We start from the raw sequence: 27,744 nt of genomic DNA, 5'->3' as shown, positions 1-27,744 counted from the left end.
TGTTATGATCTGAATTTTACCGATGAGAAAACTGAGGCTCAGGGAGATAACTTTCCTAGGATCACACAGCTTGTAAGAGTTAAAGCGGGGATTTCAAACTCGGTCTCGCCTCAGAGCCCAAATCATACAGAAGAGTGCTGATGAAACTCTGGCCAACGACAGTTCCTCAAGCTGGTGGCTTTGTCTCCATGTCTGGACGTGCAGCCACTGTGACATGGGGAGGTGGGGTCGGACTCCCCTCTGTGCCGTGGAATGAGGCGTGGACAGGGAGGCGGCACCATGACAGACCCCCACTCTTTCCCTCCAACCGTCAGGAGAGCTTTGTCCCACACATCCTGACGGGGGCCTGGGACAGACCCCAGCTCAGGTGTACCTACAGAAGGGGTCATCTCAGTGAACTCGCTTTTGTCTCCGTCTGGCCATGGATCTGAGTTTGTCGATGTAGATAATAGGACCAGAAAGCACTTGGCTTGTTTTTCCCCCCATTGACTGCGTTAATGAGACGCCCGTATAATGTTAAGTGTTTTCCATCTGTAAGAGACTTCCGCTAGGGCCACGGAGACAGAGCTCAGATACCAAAGGCATTTCAGACCAAGACTGCACTGCTGAGAGGGAGTGGAGACCCAGTGAGAGGGCACTCAAAACCTGTCCCACGGAGAAGAAGGTCAGGGGCTGGGAAGAATGTGTGAAGGTTTGTGGAGAGAGCTGCTGGTGTGCTCTGAGTCCCACCCCACCGGAAGAGGGGGGGTGGGACTGACTCTCATCTCACTCCTAGGAAGAACGGGTACGGTGGGTCCCTTGGAGAGCCTGACATGTGTCCCCTGAGACTTGTAGATTCAGTAGACTGGTGTCTGATACCATCCTGGAAAATCAAAACTGTGCGTAGTGAGCTGGCTTAGGATTCTGGCTGTAGAGCAAAGGCAGAGCAGATGCTGCCTTGTGATTCTCTGGGCAAGTAAGGCCCAAATGCTTCCAATGGGCCAACTGTGGGCCTCTTGAGACAAAGAGACTGGCATGGGGTCATCCTAGGAGCTGTCCAAGAGGGTGTCCTGGAGGGACAAACACACTGCAGCAGAGAGAAGCTGGGGCACTACCTAGGAAGGAGCAAGCCACCCGCCAGAGTAGAAGAGTAGTTATCCTTGTAGAGAGAGCTGGAGGGAATAAGGAATCCTGAAGACAGGGTCTCCTCCCAGGCCCAGAGAGCCCGAGGCCTGGCCCGGAAGGCTTGTGCGTCAGGTATAACCCCTTTGATCCCTCACCTCGCCTCCTTTCCTGCTTCTCTTGGTCTTGGAGTGGTCAGAATCACTGCCCCCCACCCCCACCCACCACCACCCCTGTAAGCAATTGGGATAAGAAGGAGCACAGCAAAGCTGGGAAGAGAGGAACCAATCCCAGTCCCTCCCCGGTGGCATGCCATCTGTCTGCAGCAGCCCAGGCTGCCACCACGCCTTGCCCAGTCCACGAAACTAGAATTTGGGGTGATCATTTGCATTACAAAAGACTTTCATTTAACCTAAAGCACTTTCCTTAGAAGAAATGTCAGCTTTCCTTTAAAGAAAGACTTTCTCTAGTGCATTTTAATTATTTGGATGATAACGATTTTATATATCTCTATCTTATTACCACACCTGAAAAATGAGCTTTTGTGAGTAGACAATACCCCTTGTTCTCCCTTCAGCCTCCTCGATCACCAGAGACACTCAAAAATTCAGTGACAAATGCACCCTTTTCAGGGGCACACCAATTGTATAAAGAGTACAGTCACAAGCCAGATGAGTTCCATTTTCAGATTGCCCCAGCTGAACAAATATACAAACCATCCGTCCGCCTGTTCTCTCCCTCCATTTTCAAGCAGTAGGTGGGACTAATGAAAACACTACCTCCTGTTTGTATAGCACTTGACACTTCCAAGGCCGCTCTCATAACCCAAAGTCATTCTCCACCCCCACACTCATCCCAAACCATTCCCATCCCATTTCCACCCACACCACGGCCCCTTTTTCTGGTGGCCAGCCCCGTGCCAGCTTCTACTGGGTGAGGCGTGTGCCCCCGCCCCTGGGAAGTCCATGTGTTATGTGAAGCGTTTCCTCCTCAAGAGTCAGCCAGCCAGAAATGTGGGCAGAGAGCGGAGGGCAGCGTGTTCAGGTTCTGTTTATTATGTCTCACAGCCTTGTTTATAGTCAAGGTGAAGGACATGATTCCACTTTGCATGGTAATGAAACAACTCAATGAGGACTCCATCAGCCAAGCGCTTTGTATGGCAGATGAGCTGCTACAAATCTGTCGTGCACGCTGCGTGACTCAGCTAATGCTACCATGGGTGGAGAGCACACCAAGACCAGCCACCATTTTCTGCACCTGGCAGAGGGAAGGGAGCAGAAGGGGCAAAAGGGAGTCAGAACCAAGAAGGGAAAAGCTGATTGACAGGGCCCGCCCCCAAACCTGGGAAGGCCTGTGGCCCCATCCTGTAGTCTCCCATTTGGTCCACCGCATCTTGTGGTGTCCTGAGAGGCCACAGTAACAGGAAGACGTCTCTGCTCTTGGGTTCTTGCTCCACAGTCTCACGCCAAGGGGCACAGGCTTTCGACGACAGGGGTGTCTTTGCCACCTCTCTTGCTTCCAACCCGAAGAGATACAGATTTAAAGAGGGCTGACATTGGCCGATGGAAGGACAGCCTTGGGTGGAAAACCGTGTTTCCCCTGCCTTCCTTGGAAGTGGCACAGACAGGGTCAGGAGAGTTCTGGGCACTCCTGGGGATGGGAGACCTTCCGGCCTCTGAGTGTGCTTCCCATCACCCCCCTTCTGGTTCATGGAGAAGCAGACACCACACTAACTGCTCTCTTTTCCCCCAGGTCCTTCCCCTGCAGTTTTCCCCATCTCACCCTCCCCAGGCTCTCAGCCCAATGGGAATCCCAGCCCAGGACCGGCAGTGCCTGGACCCTCAGTGTGCATAGGAGATGCTCCCAGATTTGTACCCGAAGGCTGGAGGCCCAGCCTGGGCAGGACACCATTTCACAGCTTTAGTTGATTGAGAGCAGCAAGTTCTGGGGAGAGCACCCAAGAGTAAAATCAGCTAGGAACTTTCTGGCTGCCCATCCCGCCTGAGACAAAGAGGGAATGGTGAGCGCTTAGAGCAGGAACCCAAACCTCACCGTGGCCTTGGAGAACAAAGCCTCAAAGGGCTCAACATTCCCAGGATGTAACGCCCTCCTCTGAGGAATTTGTAAGTTGTGCTACTGCTCTTCTCACTACCACACACCTTCACCCACTGCCTGAGTTCCAACTACCATGTCGCATGGCTTTGGGGACAGAGGCACAGCCTAACACAAAATGGCCACACGCAGGAGTACATGAAAACAAATAGGGGGGAACAACCCAGGAGGCCAGCTTGGAGGAAGCACTGTGAACAAGATGGAGAGGTGTGGCAAAACCTCTCTCAATTAAGTCCCCCCTTGCCCATTGTTGGCACAGCTGCCGCTCAACAATGCATGTAGCTGGGGCAGAAACACATGGCCTTTGTATCTCAAAGGAGCAAGTCAGCCTGAATGGGCACAGAGGCAGCCACCCCAACAGTGAGCCTTAGGGCTGGCAGGTTCCTGGTCACTATTTGTTTGCATCTGGGTGTTCTCCAGCCCTCTGGGTCCACACTTCGGTGTTTTCTGCTCAGCTGTGTTCCCCTCAGGCCCTAGCTTACGAACTTGATCTGCACATTGAACCACCTGTGGGGGGATCCCTTGGGTCCCAACACCAACCTGTTCTGGGCTGGGACCTGGACACTTGGGTTGTAAAAATTTGCTAGGTGGCTGCAACGAGCAGCCAAGGGGTGAGAACACTGTCTTAGACTACTGTCTTTTTTCAAATATACGCACCTGGGAGCTTATTAGAAATGCAGATGTCTGGGTCCCACCCGGGTCTGTTGGATCAGCATCTCTGGGTGGGAATTAGCCCTTGTAACAGGCTTTTTGAGGGGAGGAATTCCTGGATGCTCAAGTTTAATACTAAATACTGCTCGGAGGACCCTTCCTCACAGCGGAGACGTCCAGGGCTGTGAATGGTGGTCATTGATTGTGTTCTATTTGGTTTGCCGAGGGCAACAGGAAAATTCCACACCAGCCCCCAAACAGCTTAACACTCGCGTGGGGCCGAAAGGCCACTCAGAGTGGAGAACAGTCCTCAAAGTCACCGCTCTGCCCGGCCTACTGCCCTGGCTTGCCCTGGGCCTTTGAAGGTCCCGGGCACAGAGCAAACCTCGAGCCCAGGAGGCAGTCCACAGCACAAGCCGGAGCAAAGGAAGACATTAAATGGAAGAAGCGGCACCTGCAGGTGGCCCAGCTAACAAGGCGATAAGGGCTTATGGAAGAGGAAATGGAAGAGGTCAGGGATGAGGTATGCTTGGATATTGCTCTAGATGTTGTAAACATTTCTTTGTTTTGTCACAGACCAAAATCTGGATTGGCATGACCAAAGTGCCTGAAAGTAGCCATGAGAGCGGAGGGCTCTGTGCCTTTTGTGGAAAGCAAGACATAAATGTATGAGGACAGCTCCACCCCTCAGGGAGATCATCTCAGTGGTTACTAGCTTAACGCTCACAATTGTTACACACACACACACACACACACACACATACACACTCACACACACTCCATGGGAGTACCATAAATATAGCTATCACATTCCTCTACACACGGCCCACGTACCCTCCCTTAGCAGCAAAATTCGGGATACCCAACCTTGGTCCTTCATGCCTCTTGTTGTGGGAGGACGTCACCCTGTACCACGACACCACCATCTGTAACCTTCACTTCACCAATAGTTGGCAAGAACTCGAGTCCCCGGATGAAGCCACCGCACAACACTCTTGTTCAGATTTGTCTCCTGAGGAGAGTGGAAGTGGTAAAAAGGCCCCTCTTAGGACGTTTCATATTTCCATAGCTCCATGCTCTTCCAATTTATATGCACCTTGTTTCAGCAGTAGAGTTGGCAGCAGATGTACATTTCGTATGTAAACAATGTTTAAAATACCCTGTTCGAGAATTTGATCATTAAATGAATTCTGGCAGCTTTAGCTAAGGATTTTTGTGTTTTTTTTACTGGTGGGGGCAGGGGAATACTACCTGATCTAATTAGGAACACCGCTTTGAGGCTTCAGAGTTCTTGAACATGAAATTCCACAGGTCTCTTCAGCGTGAGAGCTAGGAGGCATGTGTTCTTTCTCCTTGGTGGTTCACACAGACACACAAACTGTCACCTATAGATATGATGGGCCGTGGCAGGGCAGTGGGCCCAACACCGGTGGGACTCAAGAGCCTTCTTGGCCTCATCTAACTGCAGCCCAGGAAGGATGAGATTCACAAAGTTACTGGACAGGAATGCCAACACTGAACGTCCTGCATATTTCAAGAGGCCCATCACCTCTGCAAGAGGAGAATGCTTCTGCCCCCTTTTCAGTCACGGGCACTCTGGAGCTTGTGCCTAATCAGGTGCTGTTACATTGAGTCAAGCTGAAAGTTCTGAAGATCTGCCGCGACTCCAAATCCATCAGCTGTGAATTATCCCAATAGTTCCGCCAGCACGTTCTCTGGGATTGGGTCTACCTGGAGACCAGCCTCTTCCGGGGTCCTTCTCCACTTTCTGGTCTCCCAGACGAGGATTCATCTCCTTGGCCCCGCAGTCTTGTGCTCAAGTCAGCTTTTCTTTGGGAAGCTAGAGGAGGTTCCATGCACCTCACTCATCTTCCAAGAAAGAGTTTCCTGACACATTTCCAAGAGCAGCCCCAGGGTGCCATGAAAGCATTTTAGGAAGTTTCTCCACAACCAGACGTTCACAGTGATCTTCTTAGCCTCATGTTCAATCCCAAAATGTCAGAGATCAAGAAGGAAGCTGCTGAAGAGCCAAGATGGCCCTCGTAAGAAGGACCATTCTACGAAAGCATGCTCCCAGGAAGCAAGCTAGAGAGTTATAGCCTAAGTTCCCATTCTCTCCCATCATAATTACATGACCTGCATGGAAGGTGGATGGAGAGAGACAGGGAAAGTACTAGACACCGTGAGAGCTGTCTATGCTACGGGAATTCATCTCCCTTGCCAAGCTGTCTGTCATTCTAAGAGATCAGTGACGTATGATGCCATAGGGAGGCGAGGGCAGAGACTACATTAAGCAGCAGAAAAGTCATATGGTGCCCCATTGCACAAAAGTCTCCTGGTGCTACATTTCCTGATTATTCGTTTTCTGAAAAACTTCTTGGTAGGATTGAGGAAGATTTGCAAGCTGTGTCTTTCTTAATTGTAGTTCCACATCAGAAGTTGTGAAGGACATCTTCTAAGACCCTTTCTGGAAGGGTCTTGCAAAGTTAGGGGAGTCTTGTGAATTTCTGAGACTAAGATGGGCCGTGAGCACAGCTTTTCACACCGGTCCTGTGGAAATGGGTAAAACAGCCAACTCCATGGAGTTTGCACTTTCTCCCAGAAACCATCTGTCAATGACAGTGCTAGAAATCCGGGATTTCACAGAGACCTCTCTCCTAAACTATGAGGTCCCAGCACCCAGGACTGGCCATTACACTGTGATAGCAAATCACAAATGTGAGCCAGAGTCTTCTAACTATTCCTCACAGGATTAGAGGATGCTAGGGAGTGAGCAATCCTAACCGAGGAGGGTGTGGAAGGAGTGGAAATTGCATTTGCATTATTTACAGATTAGCCCGAGCTAGTAAATCCGCCTTCTCAGTGGAGATGACCCAAGGAAGGCATTATGGAGGACAAGTTGCTAATCCACAGAAGGGTGACAACAGCAAAGTGCTCCCGCTAACTAAAACACAGACGTGGATACGTGGAATAGAGTCCCAGCTCTGGTGGCTGGATCACGCTTTGGAATGGCCCTTTATCCCCTCTTCACCCCCAGCCTCCCAACCTAAATGCCACTGCTTTTGAACACTATGACATTTCACATTAGAAGATGGTCTTGGCAGCAAGGGAAGGGGAAAGCTGATGATCTCCGAGAGTCCCCATCTGAGGTCTAACTGAGCCTCCTCTGGCTTTGGGACAGCAAATCTAAGTACATTTTGGACCTCAGGAACCTGGGGTAAGAGTCTTTCTCCATGAGGCTGTGTACTTTCCCCTGGGCTTGGTCAAAGCAAGTCACGGATGGCTCTTCCATGTTCTTCCTCGTGGCTTCTCTGGTCTGGAAGTCTATGTTTACCTGGAGACACAAATAGAGAACATCGTCATAGGCTCTCAAGGGCCAAGGCACCTGGCAGCTGGTCCTAGCTATGTAATAACCAGTGACAGCATCTTATATATGTAAGCTTATTCCTGCTTTTCAAGCTGTTTTCAGGGAGTTCCTCCCTTTGGGTCCCAGAAAGACTCCTGTGAGGTCTGAAGACCAGACATTCCTCATCCTCCTTTATAGATAAAGACACTGAGTAAAGAGACACTAAAAAGCTGGTCTAAAATAATACGGAAAGTTAGTAATGCAGCCAAGGCAAACCCCAATTCCCTTAACTCTTAACCCAGAGGCCTTTACAAAGTCAGGCAGAGTTAGACTAGAGACAAGTTTTAATGCTGGTTCCCCAAAGTAAGCTTGCCCTCTTGTCCTTTATTAACTACTAAGAAAACAAACGGCCCTGGGAGACAGACTATGGTGAGAATGCACATCTCTGTTCCAAGCATCATTAAAAGAAGCCTACAGCATCCTGGCCACTGACCAAAGACATCCTGCAGCCCAAGTCAAAGTGTAATTGAAGAGGTCTACGTATGTAGTGCACCCAAACTCATAGAAAGCAAATATTTTTCTTCTCTAAAACCCTCCCAAGTAAAATTTTGTTGTTTATCTCAGAACAGCAGTACACAGAAATTCATTTTCTTATTATAAGGAATTATAAGTTATCAAAAAATAAATTATTGTAGTTACTCACTAATAAGCAGTGACAAATATTCAATAGGTGCTTTATCCCTAATACTCAGCGTAGTCTTGAAAGGTAGGTGATGTTATATTCTTTTACATCAGGGAAAATGTGACTTAGAGAAGCTAGGTAACTTGACCAAGATCACACAGCTCGTAAGTGGTGGGGCTGAGACTGGACCCAGATTCCAAAGTGGATGCTCATTCCATGAAGCCATGCTGCGTTCCACTCGGACAGCTCACATGGATTCAGTGGTATCCATCCTTGCAGAATCGCTTTAGAAACAGAGTTCCCTGCAGGCACATATTTAACTGACAGACAGCTAAAACACGCCTAATGGAGCTCCTTTTATGCCAGCTCTTGTCTCTGCCCCTTAAAATGATCCCATTTTCATTAAGGGCCATCAGAAAGAGCAGTGAGGCTCAGTTCCAAAGAAAGTCCCCACCAAGCCTGGCTCAAACCCCCCTCAAGGAGGGAGCTGTGAGCCAGGAGCCATGGATGGAGGTCTGACAAGATGCTTGCCACCACCAACACACCTCCCTGGGAGCCTGCACATCCACAAACTCCTCAAAGATCCTATGGGCCTTGGAGACCAGTTTTGCAGTTGACCTGGTCTTCTTGTACTCCTCACAGGCCAACCAGAACTCCAGGTTCTCCTCGCTGAACTCCGTCTTCAGGAAGGCGCGGAACGCAGCCACCCCACCTGTGCATATGGAGGGAGATGGAGAAGAAGAGAGACAGGGAGAAGCTTAAGCTCAAGAAGTGGGAAGAAAGAGAAAGGCAGTAACAACGTGAAAGTGGCTCTGACCATCTTGTCCCCCGGCTCCTCCTCCACATCCTCGTGAAGACTTTATGCTTGTAGACACACAAGTTCTCTTAGAGGCAAGCCCGGCTCCTTACTCAAGGATCATAGTGATATGAAGGGGAAATGTTTAGGAAACCACAGTAATAACAAGTATGGGAAGGCCTGGTCACTTCTAATCAGCCCTCGGTGGCCACTGCCTATCCCCAAATGCAGAGTTGGCTGTCCCTTGGGTCTACTGGATGAGCCTGTGTTTCTAATTACTCCAAAGTAATACATGTAATCCATTCCTTAACCCTAATCCAAGTCAGCCACCCTGATAAAACAATCTTATAAAACGGACTAGAGGGAGGTGTGAATTCCTCAGGGCAAATGCATCGCTACTACCAGAATAATGTCTGAAAATAAACACGTACTGAAATTTAGCTGGCAATGCCATTCTTATTATGTGGATACGGTTCCCAGCCTTTTTTAAAACACCTCTGAGGCACTGTGTTTTAATGGCGTATGCCATTGATCGTTTACTTGAAAAGATCTTGCCTATCAAATTATGTGTTTTAACTAAGATTATAATATTTATACTAAATGAGTTAACAATTAGTACACCCTTTCATTTTTATTAATCAATGCCATGCCTATTGCTAAATAAAGCTTGCAATCAGAATAAGATGAGCAGGGTTACCACATAGATTTGGAAAGGCAAATAACCTTCACTGACAACCTATGCATTCAGTTAATGTTTTTATTTTACAATATTTTTTATGAATTATTTTAATCCTTAACACATACTTCTCTAATTGAATACCAGCGATAGTTTTCTACAAAACACTCTCTGGGAAGGACAGATACAGCCTAGAATCAAGAAGTCACTGCATTAATTAAACACGACTCCAGCTATAATGTTTTACTTCTTTTCTAAAATTCATTAGGAGGGCAATATGTTAACAGTTCTTAATTCTGGGTGACGGGATGACCTGAGCATCTGAGGTCCACAAATATGCAGCAAGACAGGGCACCACTGCCCAGGATCATTTGCTGCATTGGTGGCACCATGCTGTTGATGTATTTAACTGTTTGTTTTTACTTTTCTGAAACATTTTTATTTCTCTGAATTAAAAAGTCATTGTTTGACAACACTATGGTGGTTACCAGAGGGAAAGGTAGGTTGGGAGAGGTAAAAGAGGGTAAAAGAGATCAAATATATGGTGATGGAAGAAGACTTGACTTTGGGTGGTGAACACTCAATGCAATATACAGATGATGTATTATACAATTGCACACTTAAAACCTATGTCATTTTATTAACCAATGTCACTCCAACACATTGAATAAAAACTTTTAAAAAGTCATGGTTTATCTTTATCTTTCAATGTAGACATCTTAATGTCCATGCTAGAACAACAGTCAAAAAAGCCAAGATTTTTAATTGCAAGAGACACAAACTTGAGAGAGAAACGGGTTTTGATGGGACTCCCTAAGCTAAATTTTAAATCACAAAGAAATCTAAGTTTGGAGGTCTGAGCTGAAAGTGTCTAACAAAACTAGGAGTGGCCATGAAATTAATCACCCCAGCCATGATATTTTTGAGAATGAAGGGGGCACTTCTGTTAATTACATGGGAACAGTGGACAAAAACCATGACCACTACAGGCAAAAACCGGGACATGTGGTCACCTTAATTTTAAGACAAGGAAAATGGTGAAATCAGAATATGATGTAAGCTTGTTTCTCATCAGACAGGGTGGAAATAAAATTGTTCCTGTGCCAGGCAGGGCAGGAGGAGAAGAGTAACACAGTTTAGACTCAAATAAGAAAAAGGTCTGCTCAGGGCCCCACCCAGCCTTATTCCTACATTGGGTTCAAAACCCTGAGAGGAGGGAGTAGAAACCCCAGATAAATTGAGAATCAAAGTGAGTGTGAAACAGTGACATGGCAATGGTTCAGCAGAGAGATGACCTGAGACTCATTCATTCAATGCAAAATGTTTTTTTTAAACTGCTAAGGTACAAAGTACTATTTAAAGTCTTGGGATACATCAGAGAACAAATCAGAAAATCTCTGCCCATAAAATCCCTCATAATGCTCTTTTTACTGCCCCTTATCTCCTCCAAGTTTTCAAAGACAAGGTCCAGAGGTTTCCACAGGCTCTGAGGAACTCGGATTTGAGAGCTAACCTGCCTGCCAGGAGATCACCACCATGGCAGAGGTTACAGGCAGATGTTGGATGGAAAACCACCTATGTGGAAGCCTCTGAGGAGACAGTGCCCCTTAAAACCTTAGGGTGTGGTGGTGCTGGTTCAGCCAGATGGCCTCTTAGTGGTGGCCATTCCACACATCAATGCATGACAAGAGCCATGGATACTGTCAGTGGACCCAGGGAGGACCTGAGGACCTTCCTCCGCATCCCATTGCCTTTCCACTGTAGTCAAGGAGAGGGAAGGAAAGGATGGCAGAAGGACCTTAACACACTGCATCTACCTAAAACAAATGCAAAGTGACTTCGAAGAATAACTTGGAAGAGCCTGTTTTGTTTTGTGTGTTTTTTAATTCATTTTTTCTTTCTGTTTTTTTTTTTTTTATTTGAAGAGCCTGTTTTTAAACCAGCAGCGATTTAATTCCTTGAATGGGAAAGTTCATTTGTTGTTTGTGTTAGATTTTGTTTTGTTTTTCATCAAGCAAAAACAGATGCTTGCAAGCAAGCTGACTCTAGTTCCAGATAAAGAAAGAAAATTGCCTTTCTGCTTCCCTCAGTGGTATTGGTGAAGATAACCCAGTGAAGGAAGGAAGGAAACTGGCCTCAAGCTATACAAGCTACAGGCGTTATCTCTTTTCATCTGTCTCGGCTTTGTTGGGTCTTCATGTGACTAAAGAGATGATACCTGCAAAGTGCTCTCAGGGATGTTGCTTTACTTCTTCCCATTTTACAGGAGAATGATGCTTAGAGAAGTGGCTTGACTGAGGTCGCTCAAGGGATAATATGTAGCATTCGTCCTCCATAAGGTATAGTAACTCCCAGTTAAACACAGCAATAATACCATCTCCATTCATCCTTTCACCCATTGTGTGACCCAGTCATTCTGCTAGGCGCTAAAAACAGGCACAATTAGTGTCTCACAGTACCTGCAGTGAAAGGGCAATGTGAGCCAAGAAATCATGGTAATCCTGGTCCATATGATAAGTGGTATGATGGGGAGAGTGTAGGTTGCGGGGAAAGTACCCAGCAGGGATACCTGAGCCAGACCTGAGGAGGAAAGGGAGGACTTGCAGGAGAAAGAAGCTTCTAAGCTGAGCTGTGAAGTTGGAGAAGGAAACTGAGTCAGACAGAAGCACAGGGAAGACGGGGAAGAGAATTGCAGGAAGGGGGATCCCCGTGAGCAAAGGCCTGGAATTAAAGTCACTCTGAGTAACCAGAACTCGTTTAGTAAGACTAGTGTTTAATGTAATAATGGTAAAAATTATTGAGCCTACTTATAGGACAGACATACACCAAGACGCCTGTGGAAGAGCCAGAGAGGTAGGAGGACACCTACTATGGAAAGCCGGGGTAGAGAACATTTCAAGATGGAGGAAGTGGCCTCTGTGCCCGTGCTACCCAGAGGTCAAGATACGAGTAGACATGGTCTGAGAAGTGGTCATTAGATTCAGTGACAACATTCGGCAACCCCTGGCAGGAACAGTCTTCGTGGTATGATGGGGGCCCTTGCCATAGGGGGTGAGTATAGTGATGGATGAGAGGGGAGGAAATAGAAACAGTTAATTCAGATGTCTCTTGCAAGAAGGGAGGAGAAAGATCAGACCTCATAGTTGGAGGGAAATTGGAGGTCAGAAAAGAGGGTATTTTTTGGTTCTTTTCTGTTTGTTTGTTTTGTGTTTTTTTTAAGGTTGTCTTGAGTATGGTTAAATGTTGATCTAATCAGAAAAGAGCTCTGTTGAGCAGGAGGAATTGAAGTTAAAGGAAAGAGTTTAATTGATAACATGTTGCCCTAGAAAGGTAGAACAGAGTTATGATGGAGAGAAAGAGGGAAGGCTGCCTATGGATGCAGGGAAGTTTCTAGTTTAGGTGTGTGACAAAGGAGCTCCTATCTGATTGTAGCTGGACAAGGTGGTAGGACTAGGGAGTGTAAGATTTTGTTTTTATTGATTGATTTAGGATTTGGGGCAGGGAGTTTTATTTATTTACTAGAGGCCATGCTTTTTTGCTGGGGATTTTACAAACACCAGCTCCATTGATTTTCACGGTGTCACTCTCATTTTCCATAGGAAGAAACTAAAACTTACAGAAGGCAAATAGATTTCCCACTTACACAGCTGGCAAGAAGAGCCATGTTTCCCTACCAGGTCTATACGACTGCAAAGCAAGAAATTTCCAGATGTGCTTGCAGGCAGAAGAGAAAGAGCAAGGGAACAGCAAGATTAAAGAGGCAAAAGTGTAGCATCTGGAAGAGGCAAATTCTAGAGAAGGAGAGAGATTCAGAAGTGGAAGAACTTGTCTTCCTTAGAATCAAAAGGAGAGAAAAAGAGGGGTGCGGATGAAGATAGAGAGAAATGGTCAGGGAAGGGATGGCTTGGAGATGCAGCAAGTTAATCTTCCTTATAAATTTGGGGAGTAGGAGGTCTGCCTCCAGGTGCTAGGTTTTGAGGATAAGGTATGAGTAAGACAGATAAAGTCACCACCTCCCAGAATTCACAAGCTAGTCTCATGTAACAGACATTAAATAATTTAAAATAATTAATTGAATAATTACAAGTAAAGTGTGTGCTGTAGTCGGGGATACCTAAGAATGGAAAGAGTTTGGAGCGGCTACTTTGGGAAAATGAATAGGAAGATCATAAGAAACAGGCAAACAATTGTAAAGGCCTAGAATTTAGTTCCTGGAGAAGGTTATGATGCAAAAGGAAGGGAACAAAGACGTTTAGTTTTGAGGTGTACCCATCACTCAAAGAGAGGGGCACCAGTTCTTGGTTGGCAAATGAAACTTGAACCTGAACAAAAGCAAGGATTTAGGACCTGGCAGTTAGAGCACTGCAGAAGGGGAGAAGGATAAACAGGAATTTAAAAAAAAAAAAGTTGAAGCGAGAAATGGAAAAAATAACCGCCCCAGGCATTTACTGAGTCCTTACTTTGGGCCAGGCGCTGCACCCAGTGTTTGATGAACCCTGTCACATTTGCTCCGCAGAGCAAAGTGGTAGCATAGGTCCTAATATGTTGCCATTTTGTGGGGAGAACAACGAAGCATAGAGAAGTTAAATAGGTCAAGGTCACATGGTAAGGGGCAAGGATGCCAATTTACAAAGCCAGCATCCTTATGTGAGTTGGTGGGCCAGTGTGTGCGGGGGTGGGGCCCACTCCATGCTTGTGCCAGGGACGCTGGAGGGGAGGGGAGGGAGTGCCAGTGCAGCAGCAGACAAGGAGGCCATGAGTAACACCACGGATGGAGATGTTTCCAAGAAGGATGACAACAGACGAGATGGGAGCGAGTGTAAAGTCACCGAGGAAGGCGGGGGCGTATCTGAGAGTAGAAGAACACCACAGAGGCAAAGATAGGCATGGAAGTACCACTCAACCAAATTACATCGAAAGCAGTTGAGACCATCTCCGTGGGGATGGGGATTTGGAGTAAACCAATGGTGAACTCATACCCAGCCCACGACTGTCTGGCAGGTTCACTGAGGCAGCCTAGCGAAACTTGCCCATTCCACCTGGGGCGGGAGCACCTCCGTCTCAGTCGGGAGCACCGGTTCTGGTCAGAGTCAACCCTATAATTAGCTCTCTGACCTAAGACAGTGCATTCAACTTCACTGAGTCTTAGTATCCTCATCTGTGAAGAGGAGGGTTGGATGTGATGGCCTCTCCCAGGTGGAGTTGGCGCTCTGCTCTGTGTCCCCGTGGTAACTTAGATACGCCTGCATCAGACACAGCTCTCAGCTGCTTATTTGGCGTCCTCCTCCTCCTCTATATCGGCACCATCATACATGCAGGACATGCCCCAGGCCAAGTTCTATGCGGTCCAATCTACATACGAGTATATCAGCCCACTTCATCCTTACACCAACGCTAGGATCAAGGCTGAGGTGCTGGAGCCAGGGTTTGGGTCCTGTGCGGCCTTGACATCGCAAAGCCCAAGTCTTCCATCTTGGAGAGTTTAAGCTAAATGTCTGTGGTCACGTGGGCCAGTAAGAGGTGGAAAGTAGATTTACGCATCTCTGTGTGACCTCAGAGCCCACAGTGCCTGTCTATCTTCTGGACCATCGGTGGGCCCCACATGATCATTTCTGCAGAGGAGGGATGGACAATGAACGATCCCAAATCAGACCATCATGTTGAAAGTATACCACAGCAGGGCAAATATGCCATTTGGCTTACAGAGCTGAGGATTCTCCCACAGGAGGACACGCCATCACTTTCTCTGAGGCCAGTAGGTACCACAGATAACCTGGAATCTGCCTTCACTTTCTTCCTCCCCTTCCCACGGCACTGACACCCACTCAAAGCATCCTTCCTGAGATGCAGTGTCACCTCACAGAGCAGACAGGCACATTCCCCAGCGGTGGCTTGGGCACGCTATAACAAAGCATGGCTGAATGACCTTGTAAAGCTCTCTTGCTCTTTCAGGCACCCTCACCCAAAATGTGGTCACCTGTATTACCAGGGCAGGCTTCCAGGGGAGTGGGAGGAGAACCAAAGCAAATACATCATTTGAAAATTGCCAGAGATTTCAAGGGAAGAGCTTAAGGAGAGTTAGGGAAGAAGGGGAGCGTGGCCTGGGAGGGTCTGGACCTGAGAAGCAGCAGCATGTGATGATGGCAAAGACTCTGAAAAGCTCACAAAGCCTTGCACATACTGGCCTGCCCTGCCCACAGCCCTCCTCCTCTGCTTGCCCACCCCTCTCAGCACCAACCTCCTTGCTCCCTTTCATATTCCCAGGGCGGGTGCTGAACAAGGCTGACAGAGAGTCACTGTGCAAAGAGAAACCATTGGGTAACAATGGACTTGAGAAGGGGTGGAAAGCCCCCCAGGGCTGCAGGACCCCTTCCCTTTCCTGGAGCAGATGGCCTCAGAGGGCTTCTGTATACAGACCATTTGTCCTTACCTGGCCCACCTTTCCTGTTTATGTGGCCAGCAAAGGGATTTTATGGGACCAGAGCCATCAGAATTTCTTCTTCCCATCTGTATCCTCTCCTCCCCCTTTTATCACTTCCCACCTTTTCCCAGTAAGTTTTTCACCGCTCCCTCGCCCCTCAGCATCTTTTCCTGCCCCCTCCCTTTTCTTCTGTCCTCTGTTCCTTTTCACCCCCTTTTCCATCTTTCCCTTTCTCTCAACCAGGACCCACCCCTCCTGCTTGTTCTTAAACTGCAGTTGGTCCAAACATGATAAACATGATAAATGCAGGATGCTGGTTTATCTCTGAAAGGCTCATCAGCTTCTCCTGGCATCTTTCAGAACGACCTGCTTTGCTTAGCTGTGCTTCTACTGCCAGAGGCCTGATGCATCTGGGTCCATGCCCCCCAGACACCACTCCCTCCCCTAAACCCAGGGACCTGGAGTTCCCCCTCCATCGCATCCCCACAGATTCCTGGCAGGTAGACAGTGACTTTTCTCTGATCCCTGAAGCTATTCCGCCTGTGATTGTGGCCTAACACACACTAGCTAAGTGTGACCTTGGGGAAGACGCTAGGCTCTCTGTGCCTCAGTTTCCCCATCCGTGAAATGCGGATCCTGACTTCACCTGCTCCATGGGACTGTGGCGATAATCCTGTTTACGTAACACATGAAAACAGCACACAGAGCCTGACATTCAGACAGTGCGTGTTCCCCAAGTGTTTGTGACCATTACGCCTCCACCGCAGTGGTTTAGGGAGTCATCATCCAGAACATGGCCTGACTGGCACCAAAGGAACAATGCTGGTCACTTAACGTGGTGGGTGGTGAACAATTCGTGAAACTGGGAGAGAAGCAGGAGGACCTGCCTGTTTTTCATTTCATGTCTGCCTTTCACTTTGTAGGACTCGCTAAGAAGTCCAGGCTCTAAGAATGTTACCTCATTTTTTTGAGGGTGCCTCTCTAGTTGCAGGACGGAAAGGCTGTGTCCAGAATTCCTGGAACACTGGGCAGAATATTTGCGACCTCCTGAGCAATCTCCAAGAACACATGCTGTGGCCACACATGTTACCGGCTGCCGGCATTCTCCCTCCAGTTCTTTGATGCAGGGTGCTTACATAAGGAGAGAAACTGGGTCACTATGAATGAGCAGTGAAGCTGGTGCAGCATGGAGGGTGGCGTAGGTAACAGTTCAAGGTCCAGGAGCCCTGATTTAGCTGGCATCGGGGCTGGGCTGGAGTCTAGCTCAGTGCCCAGGTTTGGAAAAATACGAGCTCACAGGCATGATTTTTTTCCCCTCCTTTTTTTTGAGCTTTCTGTTTACCAAAGTGAAGTCTCAAAGACCAGAGTCCTCGTGTATCCCCGATCAATTGGAAAAAATAAACTGGTGAATGAGTTCCAAGGTCAGACAGAGGACACGTATAAAATCCAGGCTACATGGACTAATCGTGAAGTCAAAACTGCTTTCATGCAGAACCACGTTCACTAATTTGAAATTTGTGAGGAGACTAGCATAAGAATCAAAGCCTTTCTTGTGTGTTATCTATAAAATAAACAAATCAATATTTGTTTTGAAACAAATAACTAGGGCTCAGCAAGATTTAGGTAGGGAGGTTGTTTAGAGAACCAACTATTTCCAGTTACTGGCATTTACTGGCCAGCACTTGGTTTGCTAATTATACCTCTGTCTTGTAGTAACATAATTTTCTTCAATGATCTCTCCTCTGTTAGTGAGTATAGAGCAAGATGATAAGGGTAGTAGAATGTGATGGTAGTGATAGCCTTTGAGCCAGAAGGACACAGGAGATCCTGTCACCAAGGAAATGAGGATATTTTGAGGTTACCTGGGTGCTTATTCCCAGGACGTGGTAGAAGACTAAGGACAGCCTCGGTCTTACAACGCCCCTTCCAAAGTTCTTTCCTATTTTGTCACCCAGAAGCTGAGGCAAGTAACAGAAAGAAGCAAGCTACAGCCTGTAGCTGCAACTATTCTAAGACATAAGCAAGGAGTTTTCCATTAACGGGGAGGCATCCGAGATGTGCTCCCGATACAGTAGAAGTATAGCATTCACAAGTGACTTTTTTAATACCAGGGAAGTATTATAAAACCCCATGTCCACCCGTCCACAGCCTGGAAGACTGCAAAAGTTAAGTGTCCGGGAATATTTGTCTCGTTGGTTTGATACAGGAAGACCACAGGGACTCTCAACAAGGGGATATATCAGATTTACCTTCTGGGCTTTTAAAAACGACATCCCCAGAGGGGTTCTCTTACGTACGTTGAGGGGAAATTGGGAAGGGATGAGGCAAGGCTGCCAAAACTTCATGAAGCAAAGAGGGTGAGGTATAATGGAATTTGAATAAGCCCACCTGTGATTCTGCTACCACCCCACCCTACCCCCAATGTTCAACCTCAAGCTGTGTGTGGGCACAAGTTGCTGATGGCATCTCTAGCATATGGGAAGCATGAGACGCATGTTTTCTCAGTGAATTTCATGTTGTGTTATAAGGAAACCAATAACAAGAGTTTTCTCTTGTGGAGCCCTCTAGGTACAATTCATTATGGTTAACATCTCACAACCATCATCCCATTTAATTCTCTCGACAACTTGACAAGCTAAATCTTGTCGTGCCCCTTTTACAGATGAAGAAAATGAGGTTTACAGAGGTTATGTAATTTGCCAAGGTCACATAGCTGGTCATTGACAGAATGGGTGTGGCAGGCCTGTCTAATTGCTTTCATTCAAACTTTTTCCAACAAGCTTTTCACAGTTGCCTTATATATCCCAGGCACTCCTATCAAGGCTAAGTGCACCCACATTCCTGGGTGCTAGTAAAAATTACCATAGGGTAGAGAGGATGGCATATCTCTTTCTAACACTTAATCCTCAAATTACCTGGACAGCATGCCCGCCATATTTATTTACTATGAACACCCTCCAGTATACCTGCTACAAATGTGGAATCTGCCACACACAGACGACCTACCATCAAAGGGATGTGCTGCCTGAGAACTTTGGAAAGCTGCGATGCAGTCTTTAGTATGTTTCTGGGAAAGCACAGACCACCTGCCCTACCATGGCTCAGGCTCATGGTTGTACTTACTTGTATCTCAGAGAAGTGCTTCTCAAGCTTCAGTGGGCATGGACATTACCGGGGAGCTTGAGGAAAAACAGATTGCTGGGCCCTTACCTCCAGAAATTCTGACTCAGTAGGTGTAAGAGAGAACCCAAGCATTTTCATTTCTCACCAGCTCCCAGCAGCTACTGGTGCTGCTTTCCTTGGATTGCACTTGGAGTTATACTCTTCTAGAAACCTTTTGGCTTGGAGAGGGATATGGGGAGAGCTGTGCAGTGAATGGAAACCTGATTGTTAAACTGTATATTCTAGAGCTAAAGACCAATAGGATGAATAATTACGGGATTTCATGAGCTGGTAATTTTAGTGTTTGTTTGTTTGGGGTTTTCTGTTTGGTTGCTGTGTGACCAGGTTAAGTCATTATATTTTTCTATATCTCAACCGTTATCCCAAAGGAAGCTAATTTTTTAAAATTAAAAGCTTCTTTATCGGTCTTTTCTCAGACATGGATACTAACTCTGAAAATGTAAAAGAGCTTTCAACTGTACTATTGCACTAACCTAGCCTTCCCTGGGTCTGGTGGGGACAGGTCCGTAGTGACCCTCCATGCTCCATGCAAACAATGAAACAAAACTAAGGCCAAAGAGATGCCCAGGTGAGGTGCTCTGTCATCTAGGTGTGGGATCAGGCTGAAACGGGTGAGTGGAAAAAGGAAGGAGCCCTGCTTACACCTTCACCTTAAAACTGGAATGAATCCACCCTTTATGTCCAAAGAAACCAAAGGAAGCATGGAGCGAGGGAGGGAGGAAGGAAGGAAGAGGAGAAAAAGGAAGGAAGGGTAAATTGATTCAGAGTTAAAAGACAGAATGTCCCACTAAAAGCTGGACGAATAACAAGCATATGCCTTACCCTCATGAGGAATAAAAGCAGAAATGCACTATTTGGGGCCTGCTCCCCAGCAGCCTGTCAGAAAAGGTCTCCCACAGCCTGGGAGCCGTCACTCCCTCAGGTATGAGCTATAGAGGTAGAAAGGTTTCTGGGTGTCCACACACACACCCTAGGGGGCAGACTCCATGCACAATTCAGACACCAAGTCTAATTGTTACTGGATGAACAGGAAAATGATGCCAAATTAATGCACATTGGAAATCCTTTCTTATCTAACGAAGCCATCAGCAATTTTAATTTCATGTTTCATTTGTTAGTTAAAAAAGAGAATGAGAGAGCACTGAGCAAGTGATTATTTCCCAGACCTCAAGTGGGTGCTTCTTCAGCTTTGTACTGTGGTTGTCAGCAAATGTGATTAGAAATAAAACTGCTCCAAATATTTGCCTTCCAGATATTTTTTCTTCTCAGATTTAAAAAATGGCAAAGTTGCTTTCTTTCCAACCTCCCTGCCCCAAGATTGGAATCTGTGAGGTGCTCCCTAGACAGTGGGACCCTGCCAAGGACCAAGGAGAGGAGAAGGCATCATAACACAGGTGGCTTAGCTCCTCTTCTGGTTGCTCCAGCCTCTTCAGCTTTCACGTAGTTTCACATAACCCTGCAGGCAGTGCTGACTCAAACCACCTGCCCGGAGATAACTAGTCATAGCCGAGCCTCTGTGGTTTCTATAGAGAGGATTTTAGAACAAGAGGGATCGAGCCTCTGAGATGTCCTACTCCAGATCCTTCATTGTAGAAATAAGGAAACAGCTTTTCCAAGAAGATGGAGGGATTCTGTCAAGTCCGCCCAGCAGGGGAGTAGCAGAGCTGGGTCAAAATCTGACTACCAGCCAAGGTTCTTCTTAACTGTGCAGAAGCATGTTCCCCGATGAAATGGAAACAATGCTCTAAACTAAAAGCACCCTTCTGCTCCCAGAAGTGAGGACTTCTAATATCGACAAGATAGAATTTAGGAGGAGCAAGCACTGAACATCGGATTCTATCAGAAACCCTGAAGCCCCTTTGTCTGTAGCCAGCACGCTGCATTATCTGTTGTGTTATTTGTATGCGTGTCTGTTTTTCTCAGGAAGTTGCATAGCCCACCAGGGAGGGATTATCCTGTTCATCAATCAACCAATGGCTTAGCATAGATTCTGTACCTAATGAACACTAGACACACATTTTTAAAAAAGAAATGAGTGCCCAAAACACCCAGCAAAGCAGGGATGGTAAAGATATTCTGTAGACTGAGAATAGGAACAAAAATAATTATCTGAACTCAGGGAGGACAGCTGCCTAGGTGTGGAGAATTACCAGGGAGTAAGTTCTAAACTAACGCTCATTTTTCTGGAGCCCCGTCATTCAGTAATTCTCCTTTCTTTTTAGGACATTTTGTTGTCTTAATTGAAAGCCCTGCACACCTCTGATCAACCATTGTCCTTCCTAAGGGACCAGCACACACGCAATCCCTTCGGAAAAGCTTAATCAACCCTAATTGAGTCACAATACTAACCTAAATTAATTAGACTTTTAGAAAGTTGTTAACGCTCTCCAAGGTAACCTGGGCTCCACAGCCTTCACAGGGAGTAAGTGTTCATATTCTAAAACCTTGAAATTCTGCCAGTGACCCCTGAATAAAGACCCCTTTCTTCTCACAGATGTTCACTCCATTGGCTTTTTATTTCCAAACTAAACAGAAATGAAAACAGAACATCAGTTTTCAAGAAGAATCACAGCATTTCTAAGTCCAAAAAAGCCTATTTCTGTAGTTTATTTCCAAAGAAGCAATCTGGTGCCAGCTTCTCGCCCCTTGGTGGAATCCCCATCTCAGAAGAGTGTTATTGAATTCCTGGAAACCAAAAGCATCCCTAACAGAAGCAGAACCAAAACGTCTTCAGGTCTAAAAGTCATTGAATCAAATAAAAGGAAACCTCTTAAATCTCCAGGTCTTGCCCCTGCAGCAACCCAAATATCCCTGAAGCTTCTATCCACTCATTTTACCACCCACAACTCTCTCAATAATGGCTTAACATTACTAATTGGCATCAAAATTTGCAACCTTATTCTCCAGGCACCTTTATGCTGCATTTAATAAATAAAGGCATCATTTAAGAAAATACCACCATATTCTTACAAAACACCTTTGAGTCGAGAACCAAAAACTAACCAAAGAGGTCCTCCTATGAAGATTCTCGTATCCAGGTGACAGGTAGCACACAGGTATTTCTAGCCCCTTTTCAGAATGAGGAAACAGCCTCAGGGATTTGTACTAAGTGAGTCAGTCATGAGTCTGAAATAGAAACAAAACTTCAAGATGACCTTGAATCAACTCCAGCCAAAAAGGCGTAATTTGCTAGTGACACTTGTTTAGCCTAATGTAACTCCAGGAAATAAGTCAGAATAGCCTCATAAAAAAACAAGCATTACCATCAAATCCTAAGTATTATCGTACATATGCCATTACCTTGGCAAATTCACCACATACGCTTCTGTTTGGGGGGATAACCATATGTTATATATGCTGTATCTACACTGCTTTATTTTCCTTCCTAAGTGTAATCCATAGAACAGTAAAATGACTATCTCACGAAATTACTTGTTACAATATGTGCTTATCCTCAGATTTTGCATTTCAATGTAAAATCTATTCAAAGGCATTTCTGAATTAGTATTAGGATCAGGAGCATAGTCAGAGGAAAGTGCTCATCCAGTCTAAAGCAAAATCATTTCTAAAGACATCTTCTGAAGACCGAGGGACTCCGACAGGGCTACTCAACTATCTAGTAGCGGAGCTTAGTCAAAATCAAGAACACAGGTCTGACTACGAACCAATGCATTTCGTTGTACAAAATCGTGTTCCCCAATTCAGTGGAAACTATTCTGTAAACTAAAAGCAACCCTTTTGCTCCCAGATTAATCAGGACTTCTAATATTAACAAGACGAATTTCAGAGGAGCGCCAAATATCTGAATGAAAACCTCTTTTCTCTTCAAAAGACCCTTCTCTCTTCCTCACCCCTGCTCTCCCACTCCCAAATATTTGATGCCACTAGGACTTAAAAGCCCTGTGTATTGGATTTCCTTATAAGAAAAAAGCCAGGGCTGCAAAGTTTGGCTTCCATCAAAGTGCCCTTCCCACATCAAAATATGCACAACTATCTCTGCCTTTGTGGGAAACAAAAGGCATGAAAGACGACGAAAGGGAAAAACGGAAGAGGAGGGATAACAAGTGTGTTCTAGTAAAACTAGCACCCTGTCAGTAACTGAGGGGCATAATACAGCTGAGGTAATAAACCCCCCAAATAAAAAGCAACAAGAACATCAAAACTCTGCCAACTCAAGTGAATAACAAAGTGCACAGAATATTCATTTCACTGAGAGTAACTCAACGTTCTCCAGTGACTTGTAGGGAGGTCATTTTATAAATAACATCTGGGATGGACTCTAGACTCTCTCCTTCCCACTGAACCCATCACTCCAACTCCCTACGCTAAATTCTTTCATGTTAAAATGAGAACATGAATGCTTCTTGGGACCACTTTCAACCCAGAAAATGGAAAAGAAGGCCCGGTTTCCACTGCATGTAAATTATATTTTATTATCTATATGTGCCTCCGGGCAGAAGGCTCTCCGAGGGCAGGGACTAGAGCTGTTGGGGATATCTAGCACAGTACCTAGATCACGGGAGGCCTTTGATGCAACTTTTACTAAATCATGGGTGATTCACCACAAAAGGATAAAAGCTGAATTCTACTTACACTTGTGGGAGAGAAGCACATCAAAGGAATCTGCCCACCTCGTAGCTTCTTCTGTGGATAGTCTCCTAGGAAAGAAGAAACATCTCTCTTGAATATTTCTGAAATGACCTCCTCTCCTCCAGCCACCTCTGAGATTTGCTCTGTAGAACAAATCGAAACAACCGGGGCAAATGAAGACCATACCTGGATTCCTGAAATTCTATCCCTGTAAATGTGTACATTCTTTCGTAACTGATGGAAAAAAATCTCAGGATTGGAATTCAGTGAATTTCATATATTGGCTTTCAGTCTAAAAAACAAACCTAAGTAAGTCCATGATTTGAAAATGTCAAGAGAACAATGGAAAGAGACCGGTCTTGGAGTCAGAAAAGTTAGGCTGAACTCCTGAGTCCATCTCTTATTGTCACCTCAGTTTCTTTACTTCTGTAATGGGGACAAGGACGCCCATCAAGGAACCCTGTGAGGGTTAAATGAAGTAACATCTTTGAGAGCCTATAACCTGGAGCCTGCATAATAGAGGCACTGAATCCAGATTACCTGAACCTAAGCAGATTTTTAGAGTAGATTGAAATGTTCATTTCCAAACTGAGGGCTCAGATTGGCCGCTAAGTAGAATGAAGAAATATCCTTCACCGCAGCTTTAGAAGAGTGGTGGATACCATGGTTTTCTAAAAAGTAAAAGGAGTCAAAAAGTATTCTGAGTTAAGTCATACTCGTACATTTTGAAAAGGAAAACAAACATTCTCTCGCTGTTCTGGGATATAAAAGAAGCTACCAGGAGGCAGGAATTTATTGTCACTTGACTCATCGGGTCAAACAGTCACTAGAAAAGGACGAGTTCTGTAGCCCTATGGCGGGTACCACATGGCGGACGTCCTGGGGATGCCAAACGGCCGTACCACTCACTACTCACTTCAGAGCACGGTTGGGTTTGTCGGGAAGGATCGCTGTGAAATCACTACACGAGTCTGACTTGTGAGACAGGCATCCCAGTCGAGTCCTCATCCCTTTGTTCCTGCAACAAGCACAGGGGCAGAAGGACAGGGACGGTCATGATAAGAGCTGTCAGCTCCATCAAGTTTCCCTGGAGCTGCCGCTGCTGCAGGAGCCAGCATTGCTGCCCCCGACCCCTAACCTCCCCAGGGTACCCCTGAAGATTTCATGAACAAGAGGAACACCTAGAAGATCAAGGAATATACTCACTCCCTGTCTTGACTACAGGAAAGGTAATAGGTCCCCTGCCCCCAGAGGCCTAATGCTTTTTAAAGCTGACATGCAAGTTGACGGTAAGTCAATGAAGGTCGTTAGCTTGGTAGAATTTCTAAATTAGGATTCTCTGTGGGGAAAGGAAATAACAGCGATAATAAAGTAACATTCCACAGTTTGCTCTCCCCTTAGGAGGGCAAAGTGGCAGCAGCAGCAGCTCCTGATTGCAAAACCCCGGAAGTAGGACCCACATGGAGAGTTGGAGGGTCGCTTGCGTGACACAGGGGTATGTTTCACAGAGTCTCAGAGCACAAAGCATGGGGCTTCAAGGCGGGTCAATTCTGACTCAGGTTCTTCCCACTCACTCATCCCACAAACCTGAGGATATACACGAATGGCTACAGACCAGCAGGAACCGAGGCCTGCAGGTGAGACGAGCCACTGGCACACTGGTACACTGGTACCCTGGTACACTGGTACACATGAAGAATCAGTGCCCTCTTTGTCAGTTCTTTTGTTTACTTAACCAAGCTCTCATATTCCTATTTATAGTTTGGCTTATCTCAATCGGCATGTTTAAAATTTTAACATGCGTGTTTCAAAATCTCATATATTTTATTTTCCTAAGGGCCAAACACTTAAATAGTTATCTATTGTGGAGGATCCAATGAGAAACGATGCCTCTTTCTGAACCCCCAGCATTGGCCCCTTTTGACCTTTAACCAGGCGTTGGCAAACTATAGCCTGTAAGATGCCTGTTTGTGCAAATAAAGTTTTATTGGAACACAACAACCCCCAGCTGTTTTACATATTGTCAGAAGCTGCTTTCGAGCAGAAGGTCAGATTGAGTGGTTGCAACACAGACTATATGGCTCCCAAACCCGAAAATATTTACTCTCTGGCCCTTGACAGAATAAGTTTACTGACCCCTGACCTTTAACCATGGCAATTCCTCTCATGGAGGGTAAAGGTAAGTGGGAGGGATTTGGTATAATCAGATCAGGACTTATAAAAGGGGACTGCAAGGCACACGTTGCTAACAACTTGCCACGGAAATAATCCTAGAAGATGTCATCCTCCATGTTGAAAGGAAGTTCTTCCAGCCTGGCTTGTCTTTCCACTTTTCCACAAATCCTAGGCCTAGGCAGAGACGTTGGAGGTCATCATTTCTATCTCTTCCTTTTACTTCAAATGGGTTTTTATCCCTGGGGTAATTGTCCACAGAAACCTAACAAATGTCTACTGGGCTGGTATTATATTTGGCAAGGATGGACTATGTTTATATTCCACAGCCCATCTCAAAGGAAGGAGCCTGTGAAGGCTGGAACATCCAACTTCCCAGAAATGTTGCCTCTCCTACGGAAAACTAAGCCTGCATATCCTGTGCTCCCAGCTCCCCTCTCAGCCAGGCGCATTGTGAAGCCATCGATTTCATGGCATTTCAAAACATTGGCTATAGCCATCCTCTGGCCTGCGACAATGAGCATCTCATGTCCACCCCCTCTTATAAATCACAGGGTGCTCACACACCAGGACATGCAAGCAACTGATCAAGGGCCCTTGAGTCATCACATTCCATGAATTCAAGTAAAGGTTTTGCTCAGGCTGCAGCCCAGTCCCAAACCCAACTTTCAGTGAGTCAGTTCCTCGAAACCATCAATCACAAAACAGTCAGGCCAATGCCCCCAAAGATGAATTAGGAGGATTACCAAAAGAATGGCAGATCCATGCAAACCATTTAACAAGGTTTAGCAGGGACCAGTGTAAACGGTGCTACTTGTTACCAAGACAACAGTGATTCTGCCCAATAGTTTTCAAAAGTCTCCCACAAAATATTCTGAGACCTGAGTTATAACCTTTTAGTTAGGTCTATATAATAATGAGAGTAGAAGCAACAGTCAGAGATTAAGTTTACTTAAAAAAGAAAAAAAAAAGAAAGAAAGAAAGCAAAAAATCTAGTTCTCATCTTTCTTCCTTGTCTCAGTAACTCACAGAGGTCCCTAGATGGTTCAACACAAGCTCATGCACATAAGTTCCACTGGTCAATGGGAGGGTTTGGTGCTAAGGCAGGTCCTGCTTGCAAGGCCATAACTTTGCAAGAAGCACCAGAGAAGAATAGCACAGTCCACACAGGAATCCTGGGGAACAGATGCAAGTTGCCCACCCCTGGGAGGCTCAACCAGCAGGGCAGGTGGGAAGGTGGAAGAAGAGCAGAGGGCCAGGGGCAAGAAGAAAGGTTGACATCAGTTTACCTGCGTGGCATCAGTAAGGCGGCCATACAGGCACCCGCTTACGGTTAACCCTCTGGCAGGTGTTCAGGGACGTCAGGGCGAGAGATAAGACTGCGGGGCAGAGGGATTTACCCTCTCACGTCCTGTCACCTAAAATCAAAGAATCTGCTGTAAGAGGGGGCAACCCTCTCTTATCTTACTGTGCTACAAATCCTCTCCGATGGCTTTCTGCCAACCAAATACCACCCCCCACACATGCCACTCCCCAAAAACATCTGCTTGGTCTGAGCCAAGGAAACCTACCAAGGATGGACAAGAACAAACTATTGGGTGGGTTCACCTGGCTGCCGATTTGTCAGGAGTTTCTGTTTCCCCTAACTACTGGGCATCCTTAGGAAAGTGGGACACATGCCCCAGGGGAGAAAGGCATGGGTCTGGGAAGCCAAAAATTACTGTTCTCTTTGCCTTACTCTAGTGAGGCCCAAGTGACCAGCCAGTCAGAGGTGGGGGGGTGATAGGGGCAGCACTTTCTCCAGAATCATGTGATTGGCTGCTGTTCTGATTTTCGCCTCCCTCCAAGATTGGAACCTGTCCTAGAGGTGGGAGCGGGGGAGCTTTGGGAGGCTGTGAGCAGGAGGAAGATTGGATAACTCCAAGAGAGGCTTGTCAGACACTGTCACTACACAGGCTTGTTCCTTTGCAGGGATCACACACATAGGCTGAAGAAATGAACATGCAAGTCATTC

General features: G+C 46.3%; 1 protein-coding gene across 10 annotated transcripts in view; it reads right to left on the bottom strand.

The window, feature by feature from the left end:
- Positions 1–2,133: 2,133 nt before the first annotated feature.
- Positions 2,134–27,744, bottom strand: part of RGS8 (regulator of G protein signaling 8) — a 40,053-nt gene continuing 14,442 nt past the window's right edge. For 4 of the 10 annotated variants that reach the window (XM_081024835.1, XM_081024834.1, XM_081024837.1 and 1 more), the window contains exons 3-7: positions 27,020–27,148; positions 24,475–24,576; positions 23,562–23,626; positions 8,438–8,604; positions 2,134–7,198 (exon numbers count right to left, since the gene is read on the bottom strand). In XM_081024835.1, the coding sequence (XP_080880961.1) occupies positions 7,016–7,198; positions 8,438–8,604; positions 23,562–23,626; positions 24,475–24,576; positions 27,020–27,045 (543 nt within the window). In that variant the 5' untranslated portion in view covers positions 27,046–27,148 and the 3' untranslated portion in view covers positions 2,134–7,015. The remainder of the gene's footprint in view (positions 7,199–8,437; positions 8,605–23,561; positions 23,627–24,474; positions 24,577–27,019; positions 27,149–27,744) is intronic. The other 6 variants (XM_081024832.1, XM_081024838.1, XM_081024839.1 and 3 more) reach the window with 3 other exon arrangements.

This window comes from Rhinolophus hipposideros (genome assembly GCF_964194185.1).
Source record: "Rhinolophus hipposideros genome assembly, chromosome: 19".
NCBI classification, from domain to species: domain Eukaryota; kingdom Metazoa; phylum Chordata; class Mammalia; order Chiroptera; family Rhinolophidae; genus Rhinolophus; species Rhinolophus hipposideros.
Note: the sequence above shows the minus strand (reverse complement) of the source record. Positions and strands in the feature narration are given on the sequence as shown.